The following is a 24,186-nucleotide window of genomic DNA, read 5'->3' as shown; positions in this document are numbered from 1 at the left end:
CAGTATTGCCATAGCTTTCAACAGCACTGTTAATCTCCAAATCAAAAGCAGTTGAACTGAAATCATGTCTACTCCATATACTTGTGTTTTAAAGAGCAATGTCATTTCACTTAGCTCTTCACCACTTCCTCTAATAGGGTTACCATATTTGACCATTGAAAAAAGAGGACACTCCACGGGGCCCCGGGCCCGCCCCAACTCCGCCCCTTCCCCTTCCCCGGCCCCGCCTCTTTCCCCGCCCCCGCCCAACTCCGCCCCTTCCCTGCCCCCATTCCAACCCCTTCCCCAAAGTCTCTGCCCCCTCCCCTGAGCACCCCGAATTCCCCCTCCTCCCTCCCAGCCACACGAAACAGCTGCACCAATTCTAGAGTCAGGCACTCCACTAGTGTAGACTCCCATGACTGTAATGAAGCTGCTCAGTTTACACCAGTGGAGGATCTGCCCCGGTGCTCAGTTTTTGGGAGCGGTCAGGACACGCAGCTCACACTGTTCTGTTTCCCAGCTCCCCAGATGCCTTGGAGCACCCAGTTCTCCTCCCTGCCCGGTAAAATCCCGGACATTTTGAGCTATTTAAAAATTCCTCCCGGACATAATTCTTTATATGTAGTGAGTCCTTTCCTTTCACCAGTTCTTCAGTTTTCTTTCTCTTCATGTGCCCATGCATACTTCTCTGCAGATCGCATTTTTCTCAGCAGTGGTTGATTGCTCTTTAAGAAGTTATGAAAGTCTTTACAAGAAGTTTGTCTGAAGTTGTACTGTACAAGTAGAATTCCTTTCAACGACTCAACATTCAAGTTGGTCCTTTCCTTTGTCCACTGGCTTTGCATCAGTGAAAAAATTCGCTCTACATTTGCATTGTGAGAAGGAATAGCAAAGAAGAACTGTGCAATATTTAACACTTCTGAATGACACTCAATGTTTTTGGATTTCTCAAAATATTTGGTCCACTTCTGGTGTGCTAGCAAATTACTGAACTCTTCATCACTGTTGCAACTTTCTGTAAACTTCTTCAGGTTGCTGAACTGATCAAAACACTTCACCTCATCAATTTGCATCCCCTTATCGGTCAGGTACTTGATACAAGGTTCCACATCACTCCAATTTGGTGTCTCACTCAGGGTAATCCACCTGAAAAAAGAGAAGTCTTCCAGGGGTGTAAGCCACATCTCCAAATATTCTAAGCATCTGCTGTACATATTATTCACTTCAGCACAGAATTTGTCACACTCTTCATCAATTCCTTCCATGCGCTTTTGTGCCAGTAGTCCCTTAACTTTCAGGGACATAAAGTTGTGAGTCTTGCGTTCAAGAAGGATAGTCTGAACCGAGTTCAAACTGTTCAGCACTTCCACAACAGAATTGCTTTCCCTTTCGATTTCTTGGATGTAAGTTTGGAATACACTCATGAGTGAATGCATGTGCCAGAGGTAAATCTCACTTAATTCATACTCAAAAAATGTCTTAAGCACTATGGGTGGTTTGTCCTGTGACAGAAAGAATGACTTCAAGGCTGGAAACATCTGTATCAGCCTTGTAATGCCTGGAAATAATGACAGCCATCGTGTCTTGCTATGAGAAAGCAGCTTTCTGTATTCAACATCAACAAACTCACAGTACTCCTTCAGTCGCTCAGTTCGGACAGTGTAGATATGAAAGTACTGGTAAATTTTAAAAATAATGTTCTCAATGTCAATGTTCATTCTTTCTGCTGCACGGTGAACACAGTTGTTCAAAATTGTGTGCTGGGCAACCCACACCAATTAATGTTCTCTTCTGCAACAACTTCTTTAAGTTTGCAAACACGTTCTTTCCATCTTCATCAGGCCGGAGTCCTCCAAACATTGTATTGCAGTTGTCACCTGTAAATGCAATACACTTCTCGAACAAACCATTTTTTTCAAGCGTTTCTTTTACATAATGAGCAATTGTGTCGGCAGTCTCATTAGGTGTGTTCTGGACCTCAATCAAACTTGACTGCAAACCGCCATTCTTCCAGTTGAAATACTGAATAATTACTGGAAATATTTTCACTGAACCGTGATTGCTTCCATCTGTAGCAACTCCACAGTAAGCTATGTCATTTTCTTCAAACGTTTTCAGAACAACATCAACAGAATGCGGTGCAAGCACAGAGATAACAATTGCTTCTGTCTTGGTTCTAGCACTTGAAAATTTCCGTGCCACTTCAGAATCAGGGAATGTCTTCTTCAACAAGACAGATGTGCAATCCATTGACCTAAAGCTATTATGATGCTTAACAGTGTGAAATGCAAACGCACCCTCTGCTGCAGTAACAGCATCCTCTGATTCGCTGCCTGGTTTTACAAAATAATCTGTCAATTTTGTTGATGAGCTCTCTCCTTGAACTGCTTTTTTGTGCTTGTCTGAGTCCACATGAGTTTGTAAATCATTAGCACCTTTATTTTTCACAGAGATGTAAGTACCAGGTCTACATACCGTGCACTCAGCTTCCCATTCATCTCTACCACTTCAAAAACATGGGAACTTCATCTTTAGTTCTGCAGTGAATTTACACTTTCGTTTTGGCATTGTGTTTGCTCCTAGGATCAGGGGCAGCCGGGGTCTCCACGTGCTGGGCCCGCCACAAGCCAAGCTCAGTGGCTCCCATTGGCTTGGAAAAGTTCCAGTGGGAGCTGTCGGAGCCAGCCCCTGCAAGTCTTGCCCCCACAGCTCTGATTGGGCAGGTATTTCGCAGTGATCCACCACACTGCTGTGTCTCATCACAAATGGGGAGCTGAGCACCATACAGCATGCCCCAGCCCCAGGAGCTCTGATCCACTTGCAGGCAAGGCAGCCCGATGCCCATCGCAGCCAGAGCTCCGATCCCTCTGCACACTCCTGCCTTTTTCACACTGCCCTCCCCTTCTCCCCCACCACAGTCAGTGCTTTTTGGCGACTCCCCGGAGCAGCTCCCCCAGCGCTGCCCCCCACCTGTGCAATCAGCAGCGCATGGTACTCCCAGCTTTGCTGGCATCCCTGGCTTAACTTAGAGTGGGTTCCGGCAACTGCTGCTGCTCCCTGACTCTTCGGCTCTGTTTAAGAGCCGAGCTGCCCGAGCGCTACTGGCTTCAGGCAGCCCCCCTTGCCTCCGGACCCCAGCTGCTGGCCGGGCACTTCTCCTCCCCTCTCGGAGGAACAGAGCAGCCTCCCTTGCCTCCGGACCCCAGCCGCCGGCCGGGCACTTCTCCTCCCCTCTCGGAGGAGCAGAGCAGCCCCCCTTGCCTCCGGACCCCGAGCCGCCGGCCAGGCACTTCCCTTCCCGGGCTCCAGCTGCTCTGCTCCTCCCCTCTCAGACTTCGGCTCTTTTTAAGAGCCAAGCTGCCCAAGCCAGCGCTACCGGCTTCAGGCAGCCCCCTTGCCTCCAGACCCCAGCCGCTGGCTGGGCACTTCTCCTCCCCGGCTCCAGCTGCTCTGCTCCGGTGGCACAGGGTCCGGCAGCAAGGGGGCTGCCTGAAGCCGGTAGCGCTGGCTCGGGCAGCTTGGCTCTTAAACAGAGCCGAAGTCTGAGAGGGGAGGAGCAGAGCAGCTGGAGCCCGGGAAGGGAAGTGCCTGGCCGGCGGCTAGGGGTCCGGAGGCAAGGGGGGCTGCCTGAAGCCGGTAGCGCTGGCTCGGGCAGCTCGGCTCTTAAAGTCTGAGAGGGGAGGAGCGGAGCAGAGCAGCTGCGGGAGGGGAAGTGCCCGGCCGGCATTTTCCCGGACATGTTCGGCTTTTCGGCAATTCCCCCCGGACGGGGGTTTGATTGCCGAAAAGCCGGACATGTCCGGGAAAAAACGGATGTATGGTAACCCTACCTCTAAAAAATAAATAAAACAGGAAAGAGGGCCCCAATCTGTAAAATTGAATTATAGATCTGAATTTCCCCCAAGTTTGCAATAAACACATTTAGAGCTTTGGTTAAGGCTCATTAATATGAATAGAAATGTCTTCTTATTTTTGTTTTTAGTGGTATGAGTCTATGGAGTTCATCCACTTTTTGAATTTTTTGAGAAATAAATCAGAAATTTCAGACTGCTAGAAAAGTGACTTTAAGTACCTTATTGATAACTTTGTACACTTCATAGGCAGCACCTCGAGCATTGGCAACATTTTCCAAGTATGGGGAGCCCTGGCCAAGATAGAATGTGCAACGGAGCAGAGAGAATAATACCTACAGGGAACAAAAACAGGAGCTATAGTACAGTGGTTCCAGACCTGCAGTTTTCTTAGTGCTAAATGTCATGGTAATCCTGGTGGTTCTGTAAGAGCTTTTCCAGAAAAAATATAAAAAAAGAAAATCAAAACTAAGATTTCAGGCTGCATTTTTCCAGCTCCCCCAGTTTTTATTCTTTCGCTGGATTTGACACAGGAAGTGGTGAATATAGCTATTGGGTGAAACCACATGCCCTTTAACAGTTGGATTAGCTTTTTTTGTTGCTGCTGCTTTCATTAACTCCCATTAAGAGAATAAATAGTGAAATTAGACATCTCTCCATCTCTTTGCAATATTAAAAACCTCAGTGTCTTCAAAGAGAGTTAATCCAGTTTCCTGAGGCCCCAATCCTTCAAAGCGCACACTTAGCATTATACACTGTAACTAGTTCCATTGAAGTCAAGTTCTCATCAGAAGTCAATGGGGCTACTCACAGTGCATAAAGCACGTACTTAAGTCTTTACAGGATCAGGGCCTTATTCCTTTCCAAAGGAAAAATAATCTAAACGTATTGGTAAAGTACAATAATCCCTTGCAGGGATTTAAAAAAAATGAAAGATGGTCACATGGCTGTGACACTGGCAGACCAGGTGCCAGCTCATGCCAAAGCCCCAGACCTCACTGAATGCTTACAGATCACATAGCTGGAAGCCAGGTCAATTCACTTGTGTATTAGTATAGAGCAAAGTGATTGTTAAATGTATAGGAATATATCTGGTGTTTAAATTTCATGAAAACTAATGGGATGTTAATGCATTGTTTTAAGTACTGCATTGTTTTCACTTATCTGGATCCCGTTATAATACTGTAGCAAATGTTCACATAGTGTATGCCCCTGTCCGTAAATAACCCATCAAATGAGAAAGACGTCTTGTGGAATGCAAATGAAGAACTTTAACAGAAAAGTGTTAATTTCAAAGCAAGTGGTCATTGTGTGTGATGATCGAAGATCAAAGACTCCAAATGTATTCCTCACTCTCTCCCAGCAAAGGAAAAGCCCACAGGGGTATTGAACCTGTCAGCTTGTTTTCTGTGAGAAGAAAACTATGAGTATGGATTCAGGGAAAAATCCTTAATTTCTGCGCTGTTTGGATGCTAACAGGGCAAAATAAATGAACATGGAGATGGAGATTCCCTTAGTTATTCTGGGTACCCATGAGATACTTTTGGGAAACTAGCAGATCACTACATCTCTGCTACCATTTGGAATTATAGGCTGACTCATCTGTACATATATTTTGTCTGCTTTAATCTCTCAATAACTCTTATTACCTTTTCTTAGCTAATAAACCTTTAGTTAGTTTACTATAGAATTGTCTACCAGCGTTGTCTTTGGTATAAAATCTAAGATACCAATTGATCTGGGGTAAGTGATGGGTACTTTCTGTCTGAGTAGAAATTATGCATCTTTTTATGCGGTGCTTAAACAGCAAAGCATTTTCTCTAATTTATAGACCATTTTTTAAAAGTTTGCCTCAGCTAAATCAGACTATACTATGCTGTACTTACAATTAACACACGTCCGATGTCATAATTCTCTTTCTCCTCCACTGTGAGTTTGGTTCCGTACCAAAATGCAAGAGCAAAGGCTCCAAATAACATAAACTCTGCGAAACCCAAAGATGTGTAGGTGGTAATGGATTTTTTGACTCCAACTTTCCTAGCATTCTCTAGGTTAACATCATATCTGAAAACAGATGATAAATGTTAAATCTGGTATGTACCCAGATGACATTCAGTTCCCTAGCTTCCTTTCATGCTTCCAGGGTTTTCTGCAATAAAAAACAATTACCTAGATTCTTAGATGGTGTGAATCAACACAGTTTCATTGATTTTACATCAACAGAGGATCTGGCCCAATAGTAGGTCTGCCTTCTGGTGTTATTTCATTGAACGTAGCTGCTCTGAGTGAATTATCAGGCACACAGATAAACATGATATGTTAGGGAACACTCAACATGGCTTTTGTAAATGGAAATTGTGCCTCACCGATCTATTACAATTCTTTGAGAGTTTCAGCAAGCGTGTGGACAAGGGTGATCCAGTTGATATAGCGTACCTGGACTTTCAGAAAGCCTTTGACAAGGTCCCACACCAAAGGCTCTTAAGCAAAGACATGGGATAAGAGTGATAGGAAACAAAGGGTAGGAATAAATGGTCAGTTTTCACAGCGGGGAGAGATAAATAGCAGGGTCCCCCAAGGATCTGTACAGAGACTTGTGCTGTTCACATATTCATAAATTATATGAAAAAGAGGGTGAACAATGAGGTGGAAAAAATTGCAGATGACTCAATTTATTGAACATAGTTAAGTCCAGAGCTGACTGCAAAGAGCTACAAAGGCATCTCACAAAACTGGGTGACTGGGCAATAAAATGGCAGATGAAATTCAATGTTGATAAATGCAAAGTAAAGCACATTGGAAAACAATCCCAACTATACATAAAAGATGATGGGGTCCAATTTAACTGCTACCACTTAAGAAAGATCTTGTAGACATCATGGACAATTCTCCAAAAACATTTGCTCAATGTGCAGCAGCTGTCAAAAAAGCAAACTGAATGTTAGGAACCATTAAGAAAGGGATAGCTAATAAGACAGAAAATATCACAATGCCACTGTGTAAATCCATGGTATGCCCACACCTTAAATAATGTGTGCAGTTCTGGTTGCCCCATCTCAAATAAGATATATTAGAATTAGAAAAGGTACAGAGAAGGGCAACAAAAATTATTAGGGGTTTAGAAGAACTTCCATCTGAGGAGAAGTTAAAAGACTGGACTGTTCATCTTAGAAAAGAAATGACTAAGAGAGGATATGATAGAGGTCTAGAAAATGAATGAAGAGAAAATGAATAGGAAACTGTTATTTACCCCTTCATGTAACATAAGAACTGGGGATCACCCAATGAAATTAATAGGTAAGTTTTAGGTTTAAAACTTACAAAATGAAGTACTTCTTCACATAATGCAGTTGTCAACTCATTGCCAGGCCAAAAGTATAACTGGGTTCAAAAAAGAATTAGATAAGCTCATGGAGGCTAGGTCCATCAATGGCTATTAGCCAAGATGGTCAGGGGTGGAAACCTATGCTGTGGATGTTCCTAAACGTCTGAGTGCCAGAATCTGGGGATGGATCACTCAAAAATTGTCCTGTTCTGTTAATTTACTCTGAAGTATCTGGCACTGGACACTGTCAGAAGACAAGATTCTGGACGAGATGGACCATTGGTCTGACCCAATATGGCCATTCTTATGTAATATTGGAAAAATTGGCCTGAAATAAGCCACATGAAATTCAATAAAGACAAGTGCAAAGTATTACACTTAGGAAGGAAAAATCAAATGCACAAATACAAAATGGAGAATAACTGGCTAGGTAGTAGTACTGCAGATCTGGGAATTCAATTCACAAATTGAATATGAACCAACAACGTGATGTAGTTGTGAAAAAAAGATAATATTCTGGGGTGCACTCAGGGGAGTGCCATTTAAGACATGGGAGACAACTGTTCTACTCTACTTGTATCTGGTGAGGCCTCTGCCAGAGTAGTGCATCGGTTTAGGAAAGGTGTGGACAAACTAGAGAAAGTCTAGAAGAGAGCAACAAAAATGATAAAAAGTTTAGAAAACCTGAGGAAATGTTAAAAGAACTGGGCATGTTGGTCTTGAAAATTAAAGACTAAGCAGAGACCTGGCTAACAGTCTTCAGATATGCTAAGGAGTATTACAAAGAGGATGGTGATCAGTTGTTCCCAATATCCACAGAAGACAGGACAAGAAATAATCAGGGTAATCTGCAGCAAGGGAGGTTTAGGTTAGATATTAGGAAAAACTGTCTAAATATTAGGATAGTTAAGTACTGGTATGTGTTACCAAGGAAGGTTGTGGAATTCCCATTATTGGAGGTTTTTCAGAACTGGTTAGACAAACACCTATCAGAGATGGCCTAGGTATACTTGACCCTACCTCAGTGCAGGGGGCTGGAATTGATGATCTCTCAAGGTCCCTTCCAGCCCTACATTTCTAGGATTCTATGAATATCAGCTCGCAAAGGTAAGAATTAGTGCTCACTCAATTTTTCAAGAAAAAGTGCTTTAGATAAAAGCAAACAAGTAAACAAAAGCCAAAGTCCCCTTTGACTCCACAACCTGGCAGTAGTTTGCTCTTGATGAACGCTGTTGGAAGCCAAGAACTATTTTCATAAGCTAAGTTACCAAGCTATATGCCAATAGCAAGCAATCAAATACAAATTAAGCACCATATTATGCTAGTTAACCCCTGTGAGACAAGGACAAAGGTTAACAGTTAGTTAATGAAAAACATGTCAAGTATCAGGGGGTAGCCGTGTTAGTCTGTATCTACAAAAACAACAAGGAGTCTGGTTGCACCTTAAAGACTAACAGATTTATTTGGGCATAAGCTTTCGTGAGTTAAAACCTCACTTCTTCGGATGCATAGAGTGAAAGTTACAGATGCAGGCATTATATACTGACACATGGAGAGCAGGGAGTTACTTCACAAGTGGAGAACCAGTGTTGACAGGGCCAATTCAATCAATGAAAAACATCATTCTTTTTTTGCTTGCGATTCCTTTACAAGTTTATGGTTTTCCACCAATCAATAACAGCTTCTGTTCACTCATTAGCTATCTAATCCCCTTTAGCTTCTCAAGGGCATTACAGAAAGCACCGCTCAGCCCAGCAATGTTCTCAGAACATTTCAGGAGGACGTGCATATCATTTTATTGTTCAACGGCATGCTCAGAAGCTTTGTAGAACCCTCTCGACACATACATTATGTACAAAAATGCCCTGACCAAAAGTGGGAAGGCCCAAAATGAATGGCACAGTTTACGCAGTAGTGAAGGGATCCAAAAATGATGTGCAATTAACTTCTTCCACATAAACTGCTCAGATATCATGGTATTGTTCAGATTAGATCAAGAAGAGGATTATTTGCAAAGCACTAAGCATGCACAAACTTTAAGTATATGGGTACCCCCCTTGAAGTCGATGACATAGCAAAGTGATAGGCAATCCTACCTAAGCTCATGATCCAGTAAAGCACGAAGTTAACTGTAAACACTTTAATCAATGATTTCAGTGCGAGTGTGCATGTGCTTAAAGTATTTGCAAAAGTGCTTTGTTGGACTGGAGCCTTAGAGAAGACTCTATTTTCTATAGCTTCAGCTCCAAATTCAACTTCAGGTTAGTGTCAGAGGGAAATTGGGCCTTACAATGCCCCTCCATAATGTAGGTCAATTGAGTGATTGCAAATGTTCATGGGTGACAGAAAACATCTCCTTCCATATGCTCATATTTATCTTCATCTGAACTGCTCAGCTATCTGGGGGATAAACTGACAGATCATCTTTGATTTTTTTTAAATAACCACATCACTTTCCCAAATATTATATACAATCAATAATTAGTTAAAAAAACCTCACTTTGCTAAAGCCTTCATCTGTCCATTGAAAGTAACAACTGTTCTGACAGCAGTCAAAATTTCTTCCGCCACAGCTCCTGCTCTAGCATAAGCAGTCAGCTCTTTTGTAGTGAATGATGCCAGGAACTGGAAAATTCAGAGGGTGGGGAAAAGGGAAAAGTATTTTATGGAAATCTGTTTAAGTGGTGTAAATTACGTACTGATACAAAGGGTGATCAAACAGATAGGGAAAGAGCCTAGAATTTAGGAGACCTGGGTTCAAATCCCCACTCCAACAAAGTTTTCCTGGGCAACTTCGGGTAAAGTAACTTCTCTCCATGTTTCATTTCTCCATGTGTAAAATGGGAATCCCTGACCTTGCATGGTGTTGTGAGGCTAAATACAATGAAGATTGTGAGGCACTCAGAAACTATAGTAATGGAGGCCATGTAAATAACTTAGTTATCTTAATTATAGGTCACAATCCTGTTTCTTCCTCCACCATTTTCAGTGCTTGGGTGGGGGACAGGAGGAGAGAAAATAAAATACACCCTATGAATAGAAACACTTGGTAATTTTTTCTGTGCATTACAAGCAATAGCTATTAATGTGGTCACAGTTGATGAATGCTGATCATCCTCTTCCCATGTGTTGAGTGGTGGTGACTGGAAGCAGTCCAGGCCTCCATGGCATGTCAATGCCTGCCTGCTGATGCTCAGTGTAGACAGAGCTCTGCAAATTTTGGGGCAGGAGCCAGTGGAGTAGGAGAAGGGCTGCTCTCCATGCTCTCCAAACTTTGTGGTCATGTTGCTTTGGGGTTCACTCCCTCTCAATCTGATTTTAGAGGTAGAATTCTTATTAGTTTTTCCCCAGCACTTACGATTGATCCAACTGTTGCTGCTGCAGCAAGGAGAGGGCTAACTGACAAAATCACCAAAGTCAGTTTCCACCCGTAGACGAATCCTATAACAATCCCTGTCAGAAACGTAGCAAAGAGTTGTACAAATATACAGAACTTGTCCCCGATGCCTTCCTGGATGGTGTTAATGTCCCTGTTAATTAAAAAAGAGATTTGTTAACTTTGATGAATGCCTCCTCCTCACACATTTTTCTGTTTTGCTGGAGAGAAGCTTGTCAGAAGTTTAATTGTTCAAATCATTGGGTAGTAGGAATTTTGGACATGGGTACTGAACAGCAGTAATGGCTCTTTGTGGGGCTAGGAACTAGCAGATCACAACTCATTTTCTGTGATGTAACCTCTAGATAGACTTCTGCCATTGCTACCCCTCCTCAGTCACACGTGACCCAATTCATTTATGCAATATCCAAAAGGAATAATCCATACAAAAACAAAAATTCACCCCCAAAACCTTTACATTACATTTTCCTCCAACTTCCCCTATGTATTCTATCTTCAATTTTGTTATTAGATTTTAAGTTCTTTTAGGCAAGGAATATCTCCATTTTGCGTCCGATACAGTGACAAGCACTGTGTTAGTAAATTATTATTTGGAAAACCACTGTGTGTCACACTAATTTTCTCTTGCTATTTACATACGTGGGAGCTAGAATTGGTGAAATTCAAGCCTCTCTCATTCCCTTCAGGATTCACATCTTACAAAAACTGGGCATATCCCTCCCTGCAAAAATTAAATTTGGAGAAACTCTTCATACCCTGATATCTTCCTCTGAATCCCTGCACAAGAGACCTGATCCAAAGAGTCCTAATGATTTTAATTGGTTTGGGATCAGGTTCAAAATGATAACATAGTGGCCATAACTATGAGTGCAGTTTCATTTCATACAGTGTCAGGGGTTTCAGTGTTTGTAAACTAGCTGGAGACAGCAGAGCTGTTTATCTACAGTAGTTTGCAAAACAGCTCATAGACACTACAAAGCTAATGTCAGAGGAGTAAGATATTGAATTTCAAAGCATAGGCCCTCGCAATGGAAATGTCACTGAAATTCTGAAAATGAAGTGAAAAATGATAACGAATTCCTCCCTCAGACAGCAGTAATATTTTGGGTCTTAGTTAAAAACGTTTCCTGGAAATTCTCTGTAGCTAATTCTATAAAGGTAAACATCAGTCTTCTTTTTGGCTCAAGTTCCTGACGCATAGATAAATAGAGCCTTCTCACTCCGTCAGTCGGGTGTTCAACGTTCCATTCTGGCTGGTATCAAACCAAGCCATCTCCTGGTGAAGTATTGCGAAAAAAAACTTTTGTCGGATTCTTGCGGTCTGTCTTGCAGCTGAGGTCAAAAATGTCCCGACTTGGATGGTGCTCAATATCACTACAGCAAAGCCAATACCCGCATAGTAGTAGGCAAACCTGTAGTAAAACAGTAAAAGTCCATAAGGTCAATTGCATCTTGCAAGAGAAGTTAGACACATCAGGTCACATTCAACCCTGCTGAAGAAAATGAGATGTAATTGAGGGCCAAATTTGGCTTACAGTCTAATGGACAAAAAAAATATATAGAAACTACACTGTGCTATTCTTATGAAAATAATTGCAGAGGTTCTTACCTGCTCATTTCAGCTTCTATATCCAAACCTGGAATTGCTGGACAAGTAGAGTTACTATTCATCACAGCTGAAAGATTAACTGTAACATAGAAAAATATTCAGTTTTATTAGAACAGGCAGAAAACAAATTATGGCGGTTTAAGGCCATAATCTTATCAGTGTTTTGCATGACACTACACTCCCTGCAACCGCTCTGTAGATTTATGACTTTCATGGTGGCCATCATCCTTCCAGTGGAGGATCAAACAGGGCCAACTTCTGAGTCAGCTCAGAGGGTTACTGTAGAGTGATGTCATGGATTTAGCTCACTACATCAGTGGGCACTGGTCAGATCATAGCTTCATCTGATCTGACCTTCGGATTCCAACAAAGGGCAATATCTGATTTTTCAGAAGTTGATAACTCCCCCTTCTACCTCACATAAGGCAAAATTTATCCAGGCCGGCACCATAACTCTGACTTTTATGCACCACTGAGGTTCCACCCAAGCCTCAAAACTGGGCCCAAATGTGGTCCAAGTGGTGGCTCAGCCTTTTGCTGACTGTCCGCAAAAAGGAAAATTTCACTAATAATGCACCAAACCAATAGTGCAAAACTGTTCAGACCTGGGAGAAATAGGAGACCCCTTCCAGGTGTCAGCACATATATTTTAGGGTAAGTTATGATTGCCTTTATCATAAGCTTAGCTCATATAGAGGCAAAATAGTATTAATGGTCCTATTTTGTTGTTTTAAAAATTCAATCACAGAACTTGATTTGGTGACCTCCTGGGACAGTGAATTCCATGGATTAACTAAAAGCTATAGAAAGTAGTAAATCATTTTATAGTTACCAAATGTACTGCTCTGTAATTTATGAAGTGTCTAGTTTGCTACTGTACTATACAGCAGGGTAAAAAGGAAGGACTCCTCAGAATTCACCATGGCTTTTAACACCACAGCAGCACTCCATCCTGAACCTCTGCCAATCCAGTAAATAAGAGACCCTAACGAATATTTTCAGAAGTTGAATAAACTTTATTTACCTGACATATTTACTGCTTGGCCAATCATCACAAATCTGTTTGTCATCTCTCCAGTGACAACGATAATAAGTGGCAGCCCTGTTCCATTTGCAACAGCTGCAATCAAGCCTATTATCATCAAAATGATATCCAGCCAATCGGCATACCCAAACTACATGAATATGAAGAAAAAGGTATTAATTGAAGGTTGACAAATTCACATAATTGTCACAATATCCTACTAAGACACATAGAATAGGATTTGTTTTTACATAGCACCATTCGCCATTTGGGTATCCCAAAACACTTTATGAAGCAATGAATTAGATACTGTGAAGGCAAACACAGCATTTGGGATACATTTTGAAAAAGCTTACACACAGTTTTAGGCCGTTTTTTATTGAGGGACTTAGGACATGTTGGCAGGATGAATCCCTTAATCTGCAGAAAAAAGAATATATCTTACATTTTTCACAAAGTGATAACATCACCTGTGCAACTCACTGCCTCCCTGTGTGCATTCTACTACATCCCATATTTACTCAGTGCATTTAAAATGTAAACAAGAACAGGTAGTTGACATTTGGCTGCTGCCTACCAATAGAAACGAGTATGTAGCAGTTATCACATTTAAGGAAAACACAGCACTTGTTTCCCTAGATAATTCATGAGATATTATAAAATTATCTCCAGTTGAGAGAGCCAGGGCAAGGCCCTACTTACCGCACATGCTTCACTTCAGTCCTTAAAATGGGTGAATTTCACTCCGTCCTGGTGCTAGTGCTGAAACATCGTCAAGCACTGGCACTTAGCTGTGGGTGGACTTTGCACAACAGGCCATATTTTTAAAGAGGAAAGCCTGAGATCAACGCACAAAAATGGCTGTGCGGCAATACTAAGTTTTGCACAGACCTCTTTCCTCTCTTTCGAAATGCAGTATTGTGGTTGCACATTAGTCTGTTACCATAACGTACAACAGGCAAAGAAAAGGAACAATGAGAAATAAAATCAAACCAATAAAATATGCACTAACCAATTTCAAAATGCCAACCATCTTTTCCTTTGACTTCTCATTTTTCTTTCTAAATAGATTAATACAAAATTAATCCAGGCCCTTTCTTGAAAGGCAGGGCAAGAAATTTAACAGCATATTAAGATCAAGGAAACACTACTTTTTCTTGTTCTTTTTTAACTCGTCATTTTGCTCAGGTTTTTCATCATGTTGGAAAGTAGGATTGCCATAGCCATTCCTTGCAGATCCTGTGGAGGGGAAAGTAGGTTTTGCTTTCACAAATAGTAAGGTCTTTTAAGTCAGCTTCTTATGAAGCACACTAAATCCCTTTCTGAATTATCGGAGCACCAAAACAGTTGATTTTTTTTAAAGCAGGAAAACTACATTTTTCTCATGCGCTTGAAACAACTCAATCACTTTCAATTTTTTCCTCCCCAAAAATCACATCCAAGCTGAGAACAAACATCATTTTCAGCCCAAAAAACTAATTTTAAGGGAAGTCATTAAAGACTAACTTGGGTCTCAGTCTTGCAAAAACTGAGGGTATGCCTAAGTGTATGTCTACACTAGAAGTGCTAGAGGGGCACAGCTGCAGCTATGCTCTCTGTAGCATATACACTTACTACAATGATGGAAGGGATTAGTGAATCCACCTGCTCGGTTGATGGAAGAGTTCTTCTGACAATCTAATGGTGTCTACATTGGGGCTTAGGTTGGCTTATCTATGTCTCCCAAGGGCATGAATTTTTCACACCTCTGAGAAATGTAGTTAGGTGGACCTAACTTTTAGGTGTAGACCAGGCCTTTATCTTTGCAGGATTGGGGCCTTAGAGTGGAACAGGCATACTTATTATTTGTTGGTATTTCAGTAGTACCTAAAGGCCTCAACCCTACTATGCTATGGCTATACAAAGACAAGCAAAAAACGAGGATCTCCACTCAAAAGAGTTTATAATCAAGGAATAAGATGAGAAATAACAAGTGGATGAAAGAAACAGACAGAGGAATCACAACGGAATAGTGAGGTGACTGTGAACTATAGGATAAAAGATGGTCACAAGACACCAACTGTCTGTCCTATCTCAACCTGAACTATAACTACTGTGTTTTCCATCACTAGTTTTTAGAACACCTTTGTAGAGACTTACAGGACACTATTATGTTTGCTTTGATTATATAACAATTCAAATTCAGTTAACTAGTTTCTGACTCACATAGTGGAGCATGTATCAGGGAGTAGGCATGTTAGTCTGTATTCACAAAAACAACAAGGAGCCCGGTGGCACCTTAAAGACGAGCAGATTTATTTGGGCATAAGCTTTCGTGGGTAAAAAACCTCATTTCTTCAGATGCATAGTGGAGCATTTTCACGCTTAGGCCCCATTGCTGATGCATGTAAATAACTTTAGGCATGTGAGCGGCCACATTGAAACTCAATGGGACTACTCATGTGCATAAATGCTCACAGGATGGGAACCTTAGTTATTTTTAAGCTAGAGTGCCTCACTAGACACACCAGGGTCACTTCAGTTGGTAGAAAGGCCACACAGAGCTACGCCCAGCCAGTGCTGTGATTAAGTTAAAAGAGAATACATGTATTCAGTGCTAGCTAAGAATATTTTCCGAATGCTGTTTCCTCCACAGAGATCCCCAAGAAGGGTCCGGGTAAAGACACCACAGAAGAAAGCTTAATAGCCAGAGTAGCATGATTTGTGGAGGACGATGGGAGGGCTGATCTGTTTTTCCATAGAAATCCCTCATGACTACCAGACAAGATTCAAAATGTGGCTTAGTTTCGTGGCAATGGAGTACATCCTTCCAACAGCTAGCCTAACATTCAAAAGAAGAAACAACTAACCGAAAAACTTACTAGGATCAAGTGGTTCCTTTTCTGTGTAATTTATGAAATCATCCTTCATTGTGTTATTCTGTTGTATGGTTATTAGACTTGCAGAAGTAAATCACTTTAGGTAAAATCTGCATACACAAGAAAACAGCACAACCTTTCAGAGACAATAGCCGTTCAAAGAGTTCACATTAAGATATGTTTATGTTTCTTTATTAATTGTTTGTTTCCTTTCAACAACTTTTCCTAGGGAATAAAAAATATTTATCATTACATACTACTTTTACATCAGGGTAAATTACTTTTCTAAAGAACCATGTTCATTTTTAAAAATTAGGACAATAATGCGGCCTGCTTCCTGGGGGTACTCAGGGCTGTGGCCACCTACCCTTAGCACGAGAAAGCCTTGTCTGTGCCTGATGGGGGTCAGCTCCCCAACTCCAGTGGCCACAGGCAATACAATCACTCCCCTCTAGGCCTAGGCAGGCCCTGCTGTCTCTTTATAGGTTAGCGATAGGCACATTCCAAACCCCTGAGCTTCAGGTATTGTTGCACTCTGTTCATGCGAGAAGGACCAGGGAAGTGAGAGGGTGAAGGAATAAGCCTCCTAACATCTTGGTGCCGTTGACTCGGATGCATCACATCGGATAGTTGTGGAAGCAGAGAAAGAGCTGACAGGAAGGGGATGCAATGCATGACAGTTTGTTAGCAAGAGTTAGGCTAACTGTAACCCTAATAACGCGAGATTGTAGAAGCGAAGAATGTGTGAGGCGAGTGGGAAAGAACTGTGTGAGAAGTTGCTGCGACCTTGTGTAGATAATATGGAATGTAGACTAAGAGTCTACATTAGTGAGCAAAACAAGATATCAGAATGACCTATGTATAAACAAAATGCAGCTGTTGCTTATTATTGTCTGTAACAAAAGGTATAAATGCTTGCTGTAATTGTTTACCTGTTGAGAGACCTGCTTAGCTCTCTCCCTCTGCGCAGTTGTGAGAGTTAATAAAGCATCTGACTTGCTGTACCCAAACAAATAGTGAGAACTCTGTTTTTCTCCGACATAGGTGAGTAGCAGCCTGTAAGTCCCCCTCCCCAACAGTCCACGCAGCTGCTTGGAGGGGGTATAGCGAACTCTTGTGATGGTAATTAAATTATACCAGGGGGTAAGGTAGAGTGGCTACTACCACCACGATGCTTCTGTCCCCAGAAGCCTTTACAGCTATTCTGAGGGAAAATGGGCCCTTTTCCCACAGAAATGGTCTATAAGGGACAGCTGCAGGCAGCAGGCGGAGGAATAATCTGATCAAAATGATTTGACTATTGGGTAATGTAATCAAAATCACTAAAGGAATGTCAGGGGTTTCTATTGGAACTGAACTTGACTGCCACTGGCTGTCTCTGGTTGTACAAGATGGAAGTGTAATCGGGGTACAGTTGTGTAAAAAAGTAATCACAGGGCAAGGGATGTTAGGCAAAAGATAATTTTGTGTGTGTGCATAGGAAAAGGAAAAGGGGAGCAATGATGGGAACACTGAGCCTTGGGGTGGCTCTGGGGGATCAGACTGTCACTTTGGGGGTGCATGAAAACTCTGTGGGCATGGGGGAGGCAGTTACACCTTGTGTAAAATTAATATGGTTAATATAATGTTATGGAGGTTAAACTATTTCCCAGGACATGTGCAGTGTATATTGGAAAAGGGGTAAAAGAAATGCAAACAAAACATGATACTTAATTAAAATCCTATTAGGGCTCCAAAAGGAGCCACAAGAGATTGTGCTTTATTTTTCAGATCTCTTTATGTTTTGGAGCAGGAGATGAAAGTGAAAAGTAATCAGAACTCTGGTGGAAGTGAAATGTGTTCCTTTTAAGACACTCTCTGAGCTGCTGATAGCTTTGCCAAGCCAAGAAAGCCTCTGTGTGGATGCAAATTACTTAGCTGATGGGGGAAGGAGGAAACTGCCCATAAGTAGCAGCACAAAGAACCTGCAAATAATGAATACATCTGGTCAGCAAACAAGCTACTAGAAGACTCAGATTATGGCCCTCCAGAATAAGGAGGTGAAAAAACAAGTCAAGCCTGAAAATAAGGGGGACAAGTTAACCCTAAGGGGTGTGTGTGTGTGTGTGTGTGTGTGTGTACAGAGCAGAAATCTGAAGCTGTCTCTCAGCTATTACCTGAGAATAAACGTAAAGCTTGGTACAGCAGAGAAACTATTGCAAACCTGCTCTGTTGTACAAGAGGGGAAACTGAGGCACATCACCTCATAAATTTCATAAATGACCAGTGAGTGGGATAATTCACTAGCCTGACTATAGAACAAAATAAGGACAGCCTGGAGGTAATTCTTCTGTTTTTCCTGCAATTAGCAAGGAAATTTGTAAAAGGAATTGGTATTATTATTATTATTAAGCAATAATCTGTCCCCACCAGAGGGGGTGGAAATTATTTCTTTTATTTTTCAGACACTATACAAGCATGCTGGCGCCAGCAGAAGAATAACCTAAAATACCATGGATCTATGTTTTGTGTTGTTGGTCTGTGGTGTTTGTCTTGTTTTTAGCATGACGTGGGTGGGGGATGGCTTCAAAAGGCTGACCTGACGGGGAGATGTGTATGGGAATGCAAAATGCTCAACTAGGAGGCCAGCACCTGTGTAATAACTACCATGGTGCCTGGAAATAGAACAGCAACTAAGGTGTAAATTGAAAGAATATTTGGATCTGCCCCTCTCCTATGACTATGGAGGAGCAGAATCAATGGCCTATGGCAAGGGGTGGACAATTGGGCGTATTGTGTATAAGGTGTTTTGCTGAAAATGTACATATTATTAGGGGCACAATTACACCAGCCCCTAACCAAACTACACACATCTACACGCTGCTATCTGGACTTTGGAGCACAAATGGATCTGTAAATCTTATTGCTGTGAATAATCAAACCGGGGCACACTGCCTGATTCCATACCAAGTGGTTAAGTTGGTTTGGACAATAACCCATTTCTCTGTGGACGTTCAATGGACTTATGATGTGGACAAAAGCATGCAAAACCTGCAGGGGCAGCTTGTTACAGCTTGTTGCAACTGCCAGCAACTGGACACATTAAGATCTTAATCCTGTGGAAGGAGGAGAGGCAGTGTTTTGGTGGTGGCTCGGATATTGGACCATACTGCAGTGGTCAGGACTCGGTGTTGCTGTGGATTGTGCATTGTTAACTGTACTTTTGTTACGTTGCATATGGAGATAATCTATAAGTAATGCAATGAGTCCTCCCCATCCCGCAGTGGGCAAGACAACCCGGACCCGACCTTCTCAGGCCCACTCAAATGGGAAGTCTAGAACACTAATTGGAATAGGTGTGGTATGCCCGTACGAGAGAAGGTGCAGGGCACTGTACTACACAAGGGGCAGTGGCACAAATGGAATATCGACACCTTGATGTCTAGCCCTATCAGGAAATGTGTCGCCATATGTCCTATGCTTTTCCAGGGATACCTGGGCAGAAGGATCCCAAAAGAAAAAAGAAGAAAAAAAAAAGGGGGTGGAGTTTTAGGATATAGATATTCAAGCCTGTCTGTAAAGGCCTATACTTTAAGAATTTACGTGTATTCTTATCTAGGGTTACCGTATTTCAGCAAGCAAAAAAGAGGACGGGAGGAGCCCCGCCCTAGCCCCGCCCCTGTCTTGCCCTAGCCCTGCCCCTGCCCCTTCCACTCCCTCCCACTTCCTGCCCCCCTCAGAACTCTCAACCCTCCCCCCACTCCTTGTCCCCTGACTTCCCCCTCCTGGGACCCCTGCCCCTAACTGCCCCCCAGGACTCCACCCCCTACCTAAGCCTCCCTGCCTCTTGTCCCCTGACTGCCCCCTCCTGAGACCCTCCCCCCATCCTAACTGCCCCCCTAGGACCCTACCCCCTACCTGTACCCTGACTGCCCCAACCCTTATCCACACCCCCACCCCCAGACAGACCCCTGGACTCCCACGCCCCATCCAACCACTCCCACCCCCCTGATAGCCCCCCCCGAGAACTCCGACCCATCTAAACCCCTCTGCTCCCTGTCCCCTGACTGCTCCGATCCCTCTCCCCACCCCTGCCACCTGACAGCCCCCCCAGAACACCCAAACACCCCCCACTCCCCCTCCTAGGACCCCTGCTCCTAACTGCCCTCCAGAATCCCACCCCCTACCTAAGCCTCCCTGTTCCTTGTCCCCTAACTGCCCCCTCCTAAGATCCTCCCACCCTAACTGCCCCCCCAGGACCCTACCCCCTACCAGTACCCTGACTGCCCAAAACCTTATCCACACCCCCCCCAAAAAGCCCCCCCCCCGAACTCCCGACCCCCCCCATCTTTTGACTGCCCCCTCCAGAACCTCCCTGTCCCTTCTCCAACCCCCTGGGCCCCTTTCCCTGCCGCTCGTCCCGGCACGCTGGGCAGCAGGGGAGGAGGAGCGGGGGAGGAGCTCCAGACTGCTGGAGGCGATCTGCGAATGCAGGGAGGGAAGGAGGGAGGGAGTGATCTCTGCTGCAGGGAAAGCGGAGAAGGGGCTCTCTCTGGCTGTCGGAGCCCCATGTAAGTGGCACCATCCAGCCGGCTGCCCTATTAGCCACGCGTGCTCTGCATGGGGGGTGGGGGGGAAGTCCGGACATTTACAAATCCCCCCCGGACGCTATTTTTAGCTCAAAAAGCCGGACATGTCCGGGGGAATCCGGACGAATGGTAACCCTATTCTTATCACTTAACTAGTTATAGAGGTATAAAAGAAAGAATCAAAATCACTGTCTGTCTGTGTAAGGGCCTTCTTGTACTGTGACAGTCTGAGGCTCTGTTCTTAGGCTAAGTAGGCCTTTGGCTAAGCAGCAGAGGCAGCCATACGCTGAGAAGTGAACGGTCACATCTTCACATTCCAAAATAGTCACATGGAAAGAAGGTGCTATTGGGCTGTTAGGAATACAATCCTGTCCTGCTATTCCTATCACCTCCAGAGAAAGGGAAGAGCCTAGAAGATGTAAAAGGAAACTTAGTTTGATAGCATCCTGTCTGGCAAGAACTCACTTATCAATAGCTGGGATGTGAAATCCTCATTTCTGTATTGTTCTATCACTGTAGTCTCCACTTTCCCTATTGTTTGTCTGTATAATCTCTGTCTGATTCTGTGATTGTTTCTGTCTGTTGTATAATTAATTTTGTTGGGTGTAAACCAATTAAGGTGGTGGGATATAATTGGTTAAATAACCATGTTACAATGTGTTAGGATTGGTTAGTTAAATTTCAGTAAAATAATTGGTTAAGGTATAGCTAAGCAGAACTCAAGTTTTACTATATAGTCTGCAGTCAATCAGGAAGTGGGGGGGGATGGGAACAGGGACTGGGGGTGGGGGAACTGGAATCACGTTTTACTAAGGGGGGGGGGGAATGGGAACAGGGAATGGAAACAGGGAGACAGGCAAGGCTCTGTGGTGTCAGACCTGGGAAGGGGGACACTGAGGAAGGAAACTGGAATCATGCTTGCTGGAAGTTCACGCCAATAAACATCAAATTGTTTGCGCCTTTGGACTTCGGGTATTGTTGCTATCTGTTCATGCGAGAAGGACCAGGGAAGTGAGAGGGTGAAGGAATAAGCCTCCTAACAAGGGGGAAAGGAGGTCTGGTGCTGTCTGAACTTACAAGACAGCATGCCCCAAAAACCCACTCTCTCTCTGCCCCCACATACATACAACACTCTCCTGTCACACTCCACCCTCACCCCCATTTGAAAAGCATGTTGCAGTCACTTGCATGCTGGGATAGCTGCCCATAATGCATCACTCCCAATGCTGCTGCAAGTGCCGCAAATGTGGCCACGCCAGTGCGCTTGAAGTGGTCAGTGTGGACAGACTGCAGTGCTTTCCCTACTGCGCTCTCCGAAGGCTGGTTTAACTCAAAGCGCTCTACATCTGCAAGTGTAGCCATGTCCTAATACAGGATACCCCCTCTGGTTCCATTTATGGCTGAATGGTCAGGAGACTGATTCAGACAAGCAGGTCCTGCCTAGGGATCACTGGATATGGATTAACCGCCCACTCCCTTCTGACAGTGCTGATAGTCTTTAAAGCTTGGAACCCATGGGTTCTAAAATCCCAGATTTGGTGTGAGCTGGCTGCAGGGCAGGCAGGCTGGAAGCAGTGAATGGCAGGAGAGACAGGCTGTCTCCTCGGGTTGCTGGCAGGCGGTGACAGGAGTATTGTCCGCTCCTAGGCCTTTTCTGCAGGCTAGGGTTACAAGTTAGGCCAGTTGCTGGGCCTGGAAGTGCTGTGCTGGCAGACTGCAGGCAGACCTGCTCTCCCCTCTGCTTCCCAATTGGTCTCTCCCACATGGCGGGAAAGCCGAGCTATTCATAGCCTTCCTCCTCCTTTCCCAGGGCTCCCAGGACTCCAGGGGTGATTTAAAGGGCCAGGGGCTCCAAGTCGCTCCCCGCTACCACCCCAGACCCTTTAAATCTCCGCCTGAGCCCTGCTGCTGGAGCCCCAGGGGTAACGGCAGTGGCCCAGGGCTCCAGCAGTGATTTAAAGGGCCCGAGGCTCCAGGCCGCAGTGGAGCCCTGGGCCCTTTACATCACCGACAGAGCCCCGGCGTCTCCTGGCTGCTGCTGCTGCCCTGGGGCTCGGGGCTCTGGCAGAGATTTAAACGGCCCGGGGCTCCGCTGCGGTAGCGGCAGCAGATGTAGTGTATTAAAGTGCTCTCCGTAGTAATGTGCTACTTATTGTGTACTGAGTCCAGAGAAGAGAAAAAAAATGTAAGGTCTAGAAAACACGACCTATGAGGGAAGTAGCATCTTTTTACAAAAGCTGTTTCTTACAATTTGTACTATAAATAACTGCTACAAATAGCACATTTCTACAGGTAGCAGTTTCACATATACTATAGTGCAAGAAACTGCTACCTGTAGGCATTTGCTACACCAGGCAGCAGTTTACGACAGTAGCACATTCCTACCCTGAGCAGCTTAATACACTACACCTGTCTGGTCCCGACAGGATCGGACCCTCTTACTTTCACCCACCCCCATTCCCCCGTAGTGGCCACGATCCCTTTGCTTTCAGTCCCAGCGGCCAGGGCTCCCTTGGTGCGTGTCCCTCCGAGCTGCCATTGGCCATGGAGCGCGCAGCCCCCAGAGACGCGGCCCCGCTCCTGCCGGGGAAGGTGCCCCGCTGCCCGCGTGCGGCGGCCGGGGAGCGCCGCTGAGCCCCCGTGGGAGGAGAGCGAGGAGCGCGGAGGGGCTGGGGGGCGGCTTTGCTCGGACACGCCGCTGGCGCCAGAGCGGCTGGAGCTTCCCCATCGCTCAGCCCTGGGCAGACCCCAGGCGGCTCCTGCCCGGGGCGGGGGGTGTGACTGTGGGGGCAGCTCGGTAAAGCCCGTCTCGGGGGATGGGAGAGATTCCGCAGCAGGAGACTGGCCCCGTCCCAGCGGTTCTGAGCCTCACCTGCCCGCTGCTCCCAGAGCGGGTGTGACTGCGGAGTACCCACACCTGCCTTCGCTCCCTAACCAAGGCAGAGTCCCCGGTGTGGTGTGTCCCAGACGCTGCTCTTCCGAAACCTCAGTGCCCGCGTTACCCTGCCCCTTATAAACAGCAGGCTGCTTCCCGCCGCCCAGTTTTCAGCTACCTTGTTTCCCTTCCTCCACGTACCGCAGGATCAGGTTTCAAGGTAATGCTCTGGGGCCCCCTTTCCACATCTCCTATCAGTGATTCCTTCCCCACAGTTACCCCCCGCCCAAAAGAAGAAAACCATTTCTGGTGAAGACATGCCGCTGCGTGGACCAGAAATGGGTAAAAGGACTAAAGCCTCCAATTGTGATTCTTTCCTGCTTAAATGAGTTTAAATGTCTCCTAAAAAGTTCAGAGAGTTGATTCAGAAAAACACCCCAAAGCTCAGATTCTTCAGCACACTTGTAGGGACGTCTATCAGTTACTAGGGTAAAACTTACGCAGACTTTACTGTACCCTGTGGCTCCCCACCCCTTTCCACTGTGCAAAAACAAAATCCCATAATTATCTTCCCATCCATCTGGGTGCTCATATCATCCTCATCATGCTGGAATCTGAGTGCCCAAGGTTTTTGGAAAGTCAGGGAAACCAGTGGTAGTTTTGCCTGATTAAGGTGTTCAGGCATGGGCCCTGGGTG

General features: G+C 44.5%; 1 protein-coding gene across 2 annotated transcripts in view; it reads right to left on the bottom strand.

Annotated features, from left to right (window-relative positions):
• LOC112061618 (ATP-dependent translocase ABCB1-like) overlaps positions 1-23,622 on the bottom strand; it is a 64,337-nt gene extending 40,715 nt beyond the window's left edge. For both annotated transcript variants that reach the window (XM_065583285.1, XM_065583286.1), the window contains exons 1-11: positions 23,487-23,622; positions 16,050-16,156; positions 14,340-14,427; positions 14,201-14,249; positions 13,189-13,339; positions 12,165-12,243; positions 11,776-11,967; positions 10,517-10,688; positions 9,659-9,783; positions 5,720-5,897; positions 4,055-4,168 (exon numbers count right to left, since the gene is read on the bottom strand). In XM_065583285.1, coding sequence (XP_065439357.1) covers positions 4,055-4,168; positions 5,720-5,897; positions 9,659-9,783; positions 10,517-10,688; positions 11,776-11,967; positions 12,165-12,243; positions 13,189-13,339; positions 14,201-14,249; positions 14,340-14,427; positions 16,050-16,098 — 1,197 coding nt within the window. In that variant the 5' untranslated portion in view covers positions 16,099-16,156; positions 23,487-23,622. The remainder of the gene's footprint in view (positions 1-4,054; positions 4,169-5,719; positions 5,898-9,658; positions 9,784-10,516; positions 10,689-11,775; positions 11,968-12,164; positions 12,244-13,188; positions 13,340-14,200; positions 14,250-14,339; positions 14,428-16,049; positions 16,157-23,486) is intronic.
• Positions 23,623-24,186: the final 564 nt, after the last annotated feature.

Source organism: Chrysemys picta, chromosome 2 (assembly GCF_011386835.1).
Source record: "Chrysemys picta bellii isolate R12L10 chromosome 2, ASM1138683v2, whole genome shotgun sequence".
Classification (NCBI taxonomy): domain Eukaryota; kingdom Metazoa; phylum Chordata; order Testudines; family Emydidae; genus Chrysemys; species Chrysemys picta.
This window is presented reverse-complemented; position numbering and strand designations above follow the sequence as displayed.